The sequence below is a fragment of the Monodelphis domestica genome, chromosome 8 (assembly GCF_027887165.1).
Source record: "Monodelphis domestica isolate mMonDom1 chromosome 8, mMonDom1.pri, whole genome shotgun sequence".
In the NCBI taxonomy this organism is placed as follows: Eukaryota; Metazoa; Chordata; class Mammalia; order Didelphimorphia; family Didelphidae; genus Monodelphis; species Monodelphis domestica.
Window position 1 is genome coordinate 41759785 of NC_077234.1, and position 13560 is coordinate 41773344.

Consider the following 13560-nt stretch of genomic DNA (forward strand, 5'->3'; position numbering starts at 1 on the left):
AAGAGGGACACCTTAATCTCTTGATACCCAGAGCATGGGACAGGGGCTCCCAGGCTCTTAATGGCATCAAGAACCCTGTAGTGATAGAAAAATCTTAATGGTGTTGATTTTGGAAATCCATTATTTCCAATAAGAATTTAGCTACTACTATCTGAGGGCTTTCTGTTTAAGAGGTAGTGTGAAGATAATGAATGGATCAAAAAAAAGAAGAAATTAGGTGGAAAGAACAACCTACATTAAAAAGAAACCCAGCTAATTCTTACTATTGGATTCATTCACTGTTGCAGACAGTGCAAATTTTATTTATGTCATCAGGTAGAATATGGTGAGATCTCTCTTAGTCTGAAACTTGCCTCCCTATCCCAGGTAAACTCCCAGTTACCCAATTTATAATATGGGAAAAGTGAGACCTTATTTTAGGTCATTCAACCCTCTCGGATAGAAAAGCTAATAGTAATGCAGGCTCTAATTTTCTAGATAGCAAATTGTCTTTGACTTAAGGCAAAGAGTTATAAACCAAACTCTAAAGGTTCTTGTGAGGTCTTCAGATTTGACTAGGACACTTGTAGCTGTTGTGTGGCCCTGAGTAAGTCACTTAACTCCAGTTGCCTAGCCCTTACTTGGCTTCTGCTTTAGAGTGATACTTAGACATAAGGTAAGAGTTTCTTAAAAAAGAAAAGAAATGAAATTTTCTTAGAAGTCTTGACCAATCCGGTCATTGACAAATACATCCCATTCCCCAGAAGATCAGATTTCCATTTTTAGAGTTTAGCATACTCTATAAATTTGAAGTCTACATTACTTTACAAATATCTTGCTATTTATATGAGCTAAAGCAATTGTATATAACAGCTAAATGGTGCATTGGAAATAATACTCCAGTATTCATCTCCCTAAGTTCACATCTGGCTTCAGACACTTATTAGCTGTATGAACCTGGGCAAGTCACAACCCTTTTTGCCTCAGTTTCCTCATCTTTAAAGTGATCCAGAAAAGGAAATGGCAAACTGCTCCAGTATTTTTGCCAAGAAAATCCCATAAAGACTCACATGTGACTGCATAACACTTGAACAAAAATAAATATAATTTTTATGTGTTTTTTTTTTACATCACCATAGTTTTCCCTAATAGTCCTCCCTGACTCCTCAAAAAGCCATCCCTTATAACAAATAATAATTTTAGACAAAAAAAAGAAAAAGAACAAGAGCAAATATCAGCATAATGTATCAGTACACTGAAAGAGTGTGACAAAATGGGTAAGAGAGAACTTTTGTGCCCCTTCTCCCTCTGTAGAGTTGATGGGGCTGGGTTTCTTTGTCTTTTCTCTGGCTCCATGCTTATTCTTTAGAATGTTGCCATGTTCACTTTTAATATTATCTGCATGTGTTTTCAATTTATATAATTTAACCCAAATTCTAATCATTGTGTATATCATTTTCTAGACTTGACTTGTTCCATTCTGCATCATTTCATGTTGACCTTTTTAATCTCCTTATTCATTACATTTATCATTTAATACAGCATGGTAATATTCCATTATATTCATGTACCATGGTTTTTTTAAGCTATTCCCCAACTGATGGGCATTGACTTTGCTTCCAGTTCCTTTCCATCACAAAAAGTTATGCTCTAAATATTTTTTATATATGAGGTCTTTATTTTTTTATCATTGACCTCCATGGAATAAAAACCTGGACTATCAGGGTTATAGAAAATGGATATTTTAATCATTTTATTTGCCTGATTCCAAATTGCTTTTCAGAATGGTTGTGTTGATTCAAAGCTCCACCAATGCACTAGTGTGCCTGTCTTTGCACAACTCCTCCCACATTGACCCTTATCTTTTGTCATCATCTTTGCCAACTTGTAGGGCAGGAGAAGAGATAGCAAGGGTATAATTACTATGTCATTAATCTTGAATGCAGTATATCTTATCCTTCGTTCTTATTTTTATAGCAACATTTAAGAATCCAGAACTTGACCGGATAGCCACTGAGGATGATCTGGCAGAAATACAGGGGTATAAAAATAAACTCTCAGTCATTGGGGAGGTGCTATCCCGGAGACATATGAAAGTGGCATTTTTTGGCAGGTAATTATATTTTTCCTATTAAGTGTCATATAGTTGTTAAAGTAAACAAGATTCCATTCCCTTTATTGAATTCCCAACTTTGGCAAGTCAAACTGTTCATTTGTTCTCTTAAAAAAAAAAAGAATTATTTTCAGGACACTTAACCATTTATTAGATAATTTGTATTACAATACTGGGATGTCTTTCTATAAAAATAATTATATTTCTCATGGCTATTGTAATGGTTGGAATGGGTGGTCACCAAAAATTATTATTAAGCTTTAAGTCACAAGACAAAGTTAATAGCTAGATTTATTAATAAGAAAAAGAAAATAAGAGAGAAATATAGAAAGGAGGTGAAGAATTTCCTAGCCTAATAATCCAGAGCCCAACAACTCAGTGTCTGTCTCCAAATCTTAGTCTCAGAAAATAACCACCCCACCCCCTTCCTGCTGGGTCTCATTTTATTAATCCTCATTACACCCACTAGCTCTCTTATATCACTCCCCAGGAACCAATCATAATTCCTCAATTGGCCTGGCACCACCCAGGGGGGCAGTGCCTGTGGATTCAATTCCCTGGTTGCTGATTGATCCAAATTCAAAACAAATGGAAGGGAGGTCTAAATCCCTGATTGAACAAATCAGAATACAAATTCCTCACAATCCTCCCTGTGATTCTATTGGGAGATGAATGAGCATGTTGAAATTGTCTCAATTGAGGGTCTTGGGAGATTAACATGCCTAGTCTCCCTAATGAATCATTCCACATAACCAACATATATCTCTAAGGATTCTCCCACTAAAGGTGTATAAAACATTGCCCTATCTAAGGGGGAATTACAGCAATCTGGGAACAAGAGGGAAATAAAAAAGAAAGAAAACAAAAACAATAATTAATAGACACATTGAGAACAACAACAAAAAAACAATCAGGGGCAGACCCCTTTGGCATAAGGGTTTACATCAGAATAAATGTGTTTAACTCCCTTCAGTTCATTCTGGATCTCTTGATGCAACATGAGGTTTCCTCAGGCATCTCCATGGCACCCTCTTCAAAAACAATTCACCTTCCCGATTTGAGGTGCTGGCGAGTCTCTTCTAAAATTTCTCCAAAAGATTTTCGAATTCTGGATTTTAGGACAACCATACAATTAAATCCATGTGCTATTTTTTGTATAAGTAAAACTTGGCTTTGGTTAGGGCCAGTGGGCATCTTTGGTCTTAATTCTTTGGCATGAACTATAAAATAGGTCATTCACAAATACATGTGAAGTTGAATTATTTTTTATCTATTAAAGATTTTAATCAGCAGAGATTGCTTTTAGTTTTGAGGTGAGAAGAACCTAGGAGTCATAATGTGGGAATTTAATTGTTTTTTCTTCTGTGTTCATTAGGAACTATCAGGCATGTATGATGCAAGTATTTTATTGGCAGGGTGGAAAGGATGGGGCTGGGGAAACTCAAAAGGCGTCATAGCCCAGAGAAGGATGGTGATTACTTAGTCAAGTATATGCTGTCATAAGGAGGGCAATTCTCTTACCTAGGGAAGGACCATGTACAGTGATGATACTTTACATTCCTATCTATTCTGTCATTTGATTCTGAAAACCCAAGTCAGGTGTAGCAGGTATTTTAGACCCATTTTCTTGCTGAGAACAATGTGGTTCTGGAAGTGATGGTTTTCTTTTGCCTACAAAATCCTCGGGTCTTCTCCAGGCCTACAGAGGCTTTCCTTTGACCTTCTGCCTTTCATCCTCTTTCTCCTCTCCTCCTTTTTATCATTAGACTTCTTGGGGATTCTTGTTCACACCCAATCACTCCTATTGCCTGTCTTCACATCATTGTTGTATGGAGGTCAACTTGAGATTTGTCAGCATATTGGATGTGAGGCATAAGGGAGAGCCATAGAGGATTCTGATGTTAGGAGCTTGAAGGACTAGCTGCCAGATCTACTCAGCAAGAACTGATTAAGTGTCAGGAACTGTGCTAAGGAAGGACTGGGGTTACACAGAAAGGCAAGACAACCCCTCTCTCAAGGGGCTTCTGTTCTAATGGGAGACACACATTCTCTCTCTTTTTTTTCTCTCTTTCACATATACACAGAAATTAACTGGGGTGGTGGTTGGGGGAGGCACTGCTGTTCAGTGGGACTGAGAAACTTGAGGGAAGCCAGAAGGCAGAGGGAAAAAACTCGGACGGGGGAGTCAGTGAAAAGTCAGGACATGAGTATCTCATTCAAGGAGCAGCCAGGAGACCAGAATCACTGAATGTCTGACTGTTAGAGTGGGGAGTGGGGAGAAACCAGAAAGACCAGAAAGAGAGGAGGCAGCCAGGTTCTGAAGAACTTTAAAAGTCAAACAGAATTTTGTATCTAGCTTGGGGCAAGGATTCACGCTGGAAGGTCCAGGAATGAGGTGTTGAGGGACTGGACCAAGGTGGGGGCAGCATTGGAGAAGAGGGCAGACATGGCGAAAGATTGACTTGGGAGGTAGGGAGTGAAAGTGAGGGGTTGAGGATAACAGCCAGGTTGTGAGCCTGGGTGACCTGAGGGAATATTGGTGCTCTCAGCAGTAGTTGGGAAATCTGAAAGAGGGGAAGGTTTTGTTAGGGAGAGAGAGAGAGATTTGAGGTCAGTTATGGGCAGGTTGAGTTTGAGACATCCAATAAAGCAGAAAGGTGAGAAAGTTTAGGACTGGATAAATAGATGAGAATAAATTGTAGAAAGACAATATTTCAAGCCATAGGCATTGAGGAGATCCTGGAAGGAAATGCTGTGTATAGAGAGAAGAGAGTGAAAGAAGTGGAAGTATTGACTGTAGAGATGTAGGATAAAAGCCAGCAGGGACAGAGGTCACCTGAAAGTGTTTTTTGGTTGTTTTTTTGTTTGTTTGTTTGAGGATGAAGGAGTCTTGGGGAAATGTTTTTAGGCAGTAAGAAAGTAACAGGTACATTGGGAGAGGTGGAAGATTATTGAGAGGATGGGGAGGATGGAGGGAATAGTCTTGTTGGAGAAGATAAGATAGGATGGTAGGGGTATTGGGTGTGTTTGTAGAGAGGTTTGCCCAGGTAAGGAGAGGGGCCACTACTTAATCAGAGACGACAAAGGAGATAGTTTGTAGTGAACTGAGATGAGGGAGCTCTAGATAAAGGCCATGAAGTATGAGTCAAGGTTCTGTAAAAATTAAAATTAATCTCAAATAATAAAGGAATAAAAAAAAGTAACAAAATATAAAGACCACATGCCCATGGCTAATCAGCCCCTGAACTTATCATCCTTGCCTTCAAGCCCAAGAGAGCAAGCAGGACCGCCTGCTGAATATTTATTTCTTGTTTACAGGAAGTACATAATGACAGGAAGTCAGTGGGTTCTCGGAAAATGTAGTTCTTTTTTAGGATAACAGATTTTCAATTATACATTCCCCCTTGATGATGATTGGGAGACTAGTCTCTCCAATTGATCATTTAACATAATCAACTTTTAAATTATAGTAATTTGGGGATGCAGTGGAAAAAGAAGAAAACCAATGATTGCTAGGCTCATTGACAAAAAGCCAATTAGGGGGCAGACCCCTTTGACATAATAGTATACATACAAAACAAATGCATTCAACCCCACACAGTTCAAATCACCACATCCCAAAGCTCACTCTGGATTTTATGGTGCAATGTGTGGTCCGTGCAGGCATGGCACCTTCTCCAAACAGTTTACTTTCTGGATTCAGAGAGGTAGCATGTTTCTTATCCTAAAATTACTCTCAAAAAGAATTTAAACTTTGCAATTTATAATAATAATAATAATAATAATTGTACATCCCCTCCGAAGTGGGTGTTGAAAAACACAGGGATCACTTAGGGATACATGGCTGTTATGAGGTATATGAATCAATTGGCAAGAGAAATAGAAAACATCAAAAAATCCAAGTAAAAGAAAAAACAACCTGTGGATGAAATATAAAATATCAATGTCTTATGTGTAAAAATTCTAATTAAAGGAAAAATAAACCTATAACAGGTCCTTGAATCAGGGCCCAATTAAAGTGATTTAAGCAATTATGTACTTACCGAATCAATAGCCAAGACTATAGAAAGTTTGCCACACAATGAAAGACGGAATAGGGACTAGATTATAGGAGCAAATGGGAGCCAGGATGGAGCCAAAATAATTGATGTTATATATTTGATATAGAGTGTGTGTTACAAGGAAGTCCTGCATTTAACACCTGTTAAACAGCCGCAACCTCGAGTCTCACACATGATCAAGTTCTTGCAGTCTTTGCGCAGAATGTCATCAATCCACGTAGGATTGGTTTGGTCTCTTTGACCTTATGCTTGATTGGCACTATACAAGTAGCTTTGTTCTTCTTTGGCACTGTGCAATGACTCTTTATTTCCTTCTCCTGGAATCAGACAAAATCATTAAGCTAAATGCCATAATTTTTTAAACAATCAATGGCACTATTTTTATAGTCTAAAGCTTTTTGGGTATGCATTGATATTAGGATAAATATATTTTAAACTTATTACTGCAAAATTAAAATTAAAGAAAAATCTTTAATACTGTTGACATGTACTTCAAATAAAAAAGGAGAGAAAAGATAAAACCAAAGTACTATATTGCACATGCAAGCAAAAACAATAATAAAAGTTTTTAAAATAAAAAATATATAGCTTACAATTATTGACACACTGTGTTAGCTAGGGAAAGGTAGAATACAAAGGTTTCTCACCAAAAATGAGATCCATTTTCTCTTCAAACTTGGCCATGATCCACTCTGTGTGAGTATAAATGATTTTCTCAAAGTAAGTTTTTTATAAAAGAATAGTAGTACAACAGGTAATGCACATTCAAAACGTATCAAAATCTCCTAAGTTATAATAGTCCGTTTAATTATAATAGCAAACAAACATTATCATTAGGATTCACACAAGTCTGCTGCATGACATTTTAAAAAAACCTTAGAAGCTAATGGATACTTGTCACAAGTTTTTCAGGTATAGCAATCTTTCAACCTTGGCTGAGATTTTTTTTTTTAATCTATTACTGTCATCATTACAGAATTCAGCAGAGGAGTCTAGATAAATCAGATCTCTGTACTGTTGATGTTGGGTCTAAAAAACATTGCCAAGAATCTAGATCATTCTGGTGGAAGGATAGAGTAAGCTGAAGAGTTACAAATGGGAGATGCTCCCTCTTGGGAGCCATCCAGGGGTACCACACCCTAGGAACAACTTCCCAACTTCTCTGGTATGAGACTGTTATGTCTCATCCATTTACATTTTTACAAATGTGGAGGTGGGGATTATAATTGTACTTCACTTTAGCTACTAAACGGACCCTTTACAGCTTATTACAAATAACTCAGAGGCAGGCAAAATGATCAGTCAGAGTTGTTGAAAGAAAAAATATCTAAAAATTATGTCTTAAGACCTTTTAAAATCAATTTGAGATATTTAGCTCATTAAATTCTTCAAAGTTTGTAGCCAGGTTGAGTTCATCTATCATCTATGTGACACTTAACATAAGCAAAAATGGGGGGGGGCTGTTTTTATGGGTTTATACAATGATATTTTGTTCAGTATAGTTATAGGGGAAAGGTAACAGAATATATCCAATATTTAAAACATAGTAGATTAAAATGATTCAGTATAACAGAATAGTATTGATCAGATTAATATATGAACTTAAAACAATAAAATTAAATCGTAAACAAAACAATCAGCAAAATACAAGAAAATACAGAGACTTTCATAAAACAATGAAGTCTGAAAAGGCTTAAAATTTTCACCTCCAGTGTCTTTAAAGTTCCTTCTCTATCTGTTCAGATTCCTTTTGTCAGAGCTCTGGGATCTCCCATAGTGGGAGGACATAGTTTTGAGGAATCCCAAACTGGATGACCCTTAAGAGACTGGGTACACCCAAATGGCAAAGAGTTGCAGGGAGATGAATTTCTCCCTTGAATCTCAGGCAAGATAATTGAAAGGATCAGTGCACCCATGAATGATAGAAAGGAAAAACATCCTAAAACTGTAAGCTGTTTGAAATAGGCACGGTAGTGCTCTGTCATAGTGTACCATGCTTGCAATTTGATTTCCTGTTTGGAAGAGTACACTTATTCCCTTATCCTCCACGCCCTCCTCCTTGAAGGAAAATGCTAGGGAGCAGTTTGTTTCCCCTGCTACATGGATAGGGAGTTAGGAGGCTAATCATTGCCTAAGGAAAATACACCCTGGTTTTTACCAGCTGCCTAGAGAGTGGCTCCAAGTTTATGAGTTCTGAAGATACAGCAGCAGCTACCAGCAGCTCAGCAGGACCAACAACAGTGGTTGGGGTTGGGAGCTGGAGATCAGGAGGAGGATTCAGGAACAGAAGCAGGCTGCTGGGATTTAGCAGCTGCAGCAAGTGGAAACAGGAGCAGTAATGCCAAAGGCAGCAGCTGAGTCTCTGGTCAAGTCCCTTAGAGTAAAATAGCTGGATCAGTAGGGAGGGTGATGTGACAAGGAAATCACTTTAAAAGACTGATATATATTAATTTAAGGTCGCCAAGGAATTCAGCTATGTAATTCCTTAATGAAAACTCAAGTCAGCAGTCAACCTTTTATGGAGTTTAATTACAAACAGGAGGAAGAAAGGTATTAGAGATAGAGAGAGGGAGAGAGAAAGGGGAGAGAAGGGAATAGGGCTTAATTACCCCCTCTGTTTAGGCTGGGCCAAAAGGCCCAAGCCCTTAGATAGCTGAGGCAAAGAAATGAGATCAGTCCCTATCACTCATGTGACCAAAATGGAGAAACAGTCTCAGGGGCCTCTACCTCCAGCTTCCTTCCGAGCAAGCTTCTCAGAGCACCACCTCTCAGAGCAAAAACTCTCCAACCACCTCTAGTCCTCAGACCCCGCTATCTTTAAGGAAACCATCCAAGTTTCCTCCCCTCAGTTCTCACATCTACCAATCACTGTCCATGTCTTCCCTGTGCCAATGGTGGATCTAGCTTAACCCAGGACCGCCCAGAGGTCTGTGGCTTTGCACATGTCTGTTGAAGGTCATATTCTCAAATAATTAAATCTTGATCCTTTGCTGCAGCCCTTCCTAAATCCTGTTACCCTGAGTAGGGTGGAGATTGGAATAATTAAATTTTGACCTATGCTGCAGCCCTTCCTAAATCCTGTTACTCTGAGTAGGGTGGAGATTGGAATAATTAAATTTTGATATATGCTGCAGCCCTTCCTAAATCCTGTTACCCTGAGTAGGGTGGAGATTGGAATAATTAAATTTTGATCTATGCTGCAGTCCTTTCCATTGTTCAGCAAAAGATTTCTGTCCTAAAGTAATCTTAAGAAGGGAGGAGGAGGAACCTCCCATGCCAATGGGGTTCACATTCCAATACACTATCAGTAAGAAATTTTCCAAGTATGAAATTTCCCAATGGTGAAATTTCCAACATTTATAAGTCTAAGAAATTTTAAAGTTTACAGTGACCAGGCAAAAAGTAAGAGAGGGTGACTGGGCAAAAAGTAGGGAAAGAAAAAAAACAACGAACAAACAAACCAACTGGCAGGAGTAAGGCAGCAACTGGTCGCGAGGGTTGCAAAAAGCCTTGGCAAGAAAAACGTGGCTTAAAAACAAAATTTAGTCTATCTTAAAAAGATTTGAAAATTCTTTTTTCTAACTTCTGTTTGCCATAAATGTAAAAATTAAAATCTCAAATAATAAATATTTTAAGGGATTTGTTAAAGGATCATTAGAAATAAAGGGGAAAAAAAGGTAACAAAATAAAAAGACCTCTTGCCCATGGCTAATCAGCCAGTTCAAAACCCCCTCACTTACCATCCTTGCCTTCATGCCCAAGAGAAAAAGCAGGACTGCCCAATGTCCCCTGTCTACAGGAGGTATGTAATGACAGGAAGTCAGTGGGTTCCTGGGAAATGTAGTTCTTTTTTTAGGGTAGCAGATTTTCAATTATACAGTTCTCAGTGGAGAGTTTTTAGGGAAGGGAGCCCCTGAAGACTTGAGGAATAAAACAGTTTGGAAGAGCTGCTGTGGGGAGGCATATAAAAGGAATATGAATGTACTGTAAGAAATGATCAACAGCTTAATTTAAAAAAAAAATTTAGAAAGGCCTACGTGAAATTATTATTAAAAACAAAATGCATAGAACCAAGAGAACATTATATTACACCTACAGAATTAATATTTTAAAAACAACTTGTGAGAGTCCATCTTCAGGAAAGAACTAATAAATAGAAGCATGAAAGACATAATTTAGAAATATGTTTTTTGGGGGGTTAATGCCTTGTATGGTACAGGGAAAGTGGGAAGAGGAGGAGATACCTGGGAATTTTAATGTACCAACAAGCAAATAAATTAATTTTTTAAAAAATTGCTATGCAGCAGTAAGACTGGTTGAGAACATGTAGCAAATTTATAGTGGATACTTGACACAATTTCATGATTTTTATCCAGTTCCATAGTCATGGAACTTCATAAAAGAGGTTAAATTGATATCCATATTTCAGATTTAATCCTCTTCCCCTAAAAAGAAAACTTTAAAAGTAATATTTCTAAATTTAGAGGGACATGAATAAAAAGGGGTTAAAATCTTACCACTAAAACCAGTGGCTACATGCAGTTTGACATTTTAAGCCCTAAAACTTCATAGGTTGCAGATGTCTTTGAAGAGGAAGAGTTTTTATTCTCAATGTATTTTTCTGCTTCTTCTCCTTTCATGTTCTCTTGATTCAGGACAAGCAGTGGCAAGAGTTCTGTCATCAATGCGATGTTATGGGACAGAGTTCTTCCCAGTGGCATTGGCCACACAACAAACTGCTTCCTGAGCGTGGAAGGAACAGATGGAGATAAAGGTTATCTGATGACGGAAGGATCAGATGAGAAGAAAAGTGTCAAGGTATGCACTGTCATTGGAGAACTTGCCTGGAAGTATTAGCTTTTCCAGCTCTTTATTCTGTGTACTTTTTGTATTGCTGGTGAGGACTAAGACGTTTTCTGTCTTAAATATCTTTCAGTATCCCTGAAATTAAATATTTGTGGAATCATTCATAGTTGATAATTTAGATTCTTCTCGAATAAAGGAGACCTAGACATACATAGATAAATGCAGCAGCAGGTTTTGGAATCAGCTTTGGAATCACCTAAACTTTTTGTTGCTTTTTTTCTTTTGGTCCTGACTTGTGACTTCATCAGGAGAGGGTACAAAGTTCCTCTCCCTCACAGCAGACCGGCAGCAGCTTAGGTACTTAGTTGAAGAGAGTTTGGGGCCTTGAGCTTTAGGTTTAGTCCATATTTGCATAACTATTAGGTGTCAGAAGGTCGAATTGATCCCATGTTTTCCTGACCCTAAGCCTGGCCCACTAAGCCCTCTTCACATATGGCCTAAAGTTAAAATACTCAACACTTAGGCCCTGAGATGAAACCCATAGCCTATAGATCGTGGCCTGCCCATTGAATATTTTTCACAAGTTACTGAAAATTCCACTGAATTCTCAGGATGAGTGGTGTCGGGAAGGCTTCAGCCTAACCTGACCCTGAAATAGCTTACACAGTCTGTAAATATGACTTTTACTCACATTGTCCATCATTTTACATCCAGATCTAAGTATTCTCCTCAAAATAAGTACACACAGACTTTGCATTCTAGACAATAGAATAACCCAGGACAATGGGCAAGAAACAATCAGCCTTATTTATTTGAGAGGAAAATGGGCATCCTACTTGCTTTGATTTCTGCAGCCCTTGAAGACCTAGAAACCCTTTTGTTTTCTTTTCAGACTGTTAACCAGCTGGCCCATGCTCTTCATATGGACAAAGATTTGAAAGCTGGCTGTCTTGTACATGTATTTTGGCCTAAGGCAAAGTGTGCATTATTGAGAGATGACCTGGTTTTAGTAGACAGGTAAGTGTGTGTTCAACTTGTTTTGTTGACTTTATCAGATATCATTTAATCCAATGCTTGGAAAAAATTCTTAAGGTTAGAAAGTGGAAAGGATAAAGTATTGAGTTTCTTGGACTAGTTTTGTTAGTGTTGCACATACAGGGACCAGCTTTGCATTTTTCAGGTCTAGAGTAATAGACGTCCTGTTATACCCTCATTAAATATTTCTCTCCATTTTGTGACCATTTTTGTTTTGGAAATCATGTTATCAACAATGGAATATGATTTTAAGTAGAATAGATGTTGTGCATATTGCAAGTTTTTGGCCTACTGTAACCTAGGAAATGCTTACTTTTATAGGTAAGAAAATAATTTAACTCCTAGGCCTTGAACTTATAATTAGAACCATTTCTTTATGGAAATTATTTTGGATGATCTACTCTACAGAGACTACAATCTACTTTACTTTGTATTTATGTTCTCAGTTTATAGAGTAAGAGTTTTAAAAAATATATTCTTTCAAGGGGCAGCTGGGTGGTTCATTGGATAGAGGCAGGCTTGGAGATAGGAGGTCCTGGATTCAAATATGGCCTTAGACACTTCCTAGCTTTGTCCATGGGCAAGTCATTTAACCCTATTTGCCTAGCCCATACCACTCTTCTGCCTTGGAACCAGTACCTAGTATTGATTCTAAGACAGGAAGTGAGGGTTTTTAAAAATTATTCTTTGAATTTTTACTAAAAAAGTCATTTTGTTGTCTAACCAAATGTTTATTTTATCCCAATAGTCCAGGCACAGATGTTACTACAGAGCTGGATAGCTGGATTGATAAATTTTGTTTAGATGCTGATGTCTTTGTTTTGGTAGCAAATTCAGAATCAACACTAATGAACACGGTACGATTTGATCACATTTCTGTCTTTTAATGTTGGGATTCATTACTCTTGTTAGTGATAATTTTGAAAAGTGATAGAATAAAAAAAACAATAATTATTATGTAGAAGTTAGTAGCTTTCTTTTACCACAAAAGACTTGTCTCTTGGAGAATTTCCAAAGTTTTGATAGTTTTGTTCATCCTTGACTTCTTGTGATCATGGTGATCTTTTCCAATGTTTAAATTTTTCTGAGAGATCCAAAATGTTTGTGTCATAGTAACTAAAATTTAGCTTTTAAATGTAAATTGACAGTATATCTTTGAATAAGTGAGTTGTATTTTTTGGCCTCTTTTAGGAAAAACACTTTTTTCACAAGGTAAATGAGCGACTTTCCAAACCTAATATCTTTATCCTGAATAACCGATGGGATGCCTCTGCCTCAGAACCTGAATATATGGAAGATGTGAGTTGTTTTCTTAATTTCTGAAGTGATCATAGAAGCATTGTATTATCAGTTCAGGAAATTTATCTGCATTGTAGAGCTAAATGTTATAAAAGCTATGCCTTTGGCCCATAAACACTGGTTTAACTTTTAGCTGAAGCATAATAGAATCTGCTCCACCCCTTTACCTTTACTCCCTGCTTCAAATGTGTTTCTTTATAGAGAGTATATTGTGGGATTTCTGTCTTTTAATCTACCCATTTTATGGGTGAGATCATCCTGTTTACA

The 13560-nt window shown here is 37.5% G+C and overlaps 1 protein-coding gene across 2 annotated transcripts in view; it reads left to right on the plus strand.

Moving 5' to 3' along the window:
- MFN1 (mitofusin 1) overlaps positions 1-13560 on the plus strand; it is a 41227-nt gene that overhangs the window by 7918 nt on the left and 19749 nt on the right. For both annotated transcript variants that reach the window (XM_007501968.3, XM_007501969.3), the window contains exons 3-7: positions 1957-2092; positions 10809-10971; positions 11852-11976; positions 12743-12851; positions 13186-13293. In XM_007501968.3, the coding sequence (XP_007502030.1) occupies positions 1957-2092; positions 10809-10971; positions 11852-11976; positions 12743-12851; positions 13186-13293 (641 nt within the window). The remainder of the gene's footprint in view (positions 1-1956; positions 2093-10808; positions 10972-11851; positions 11977-12742; positions 12852-13185; positions 13294-13560) is intronic.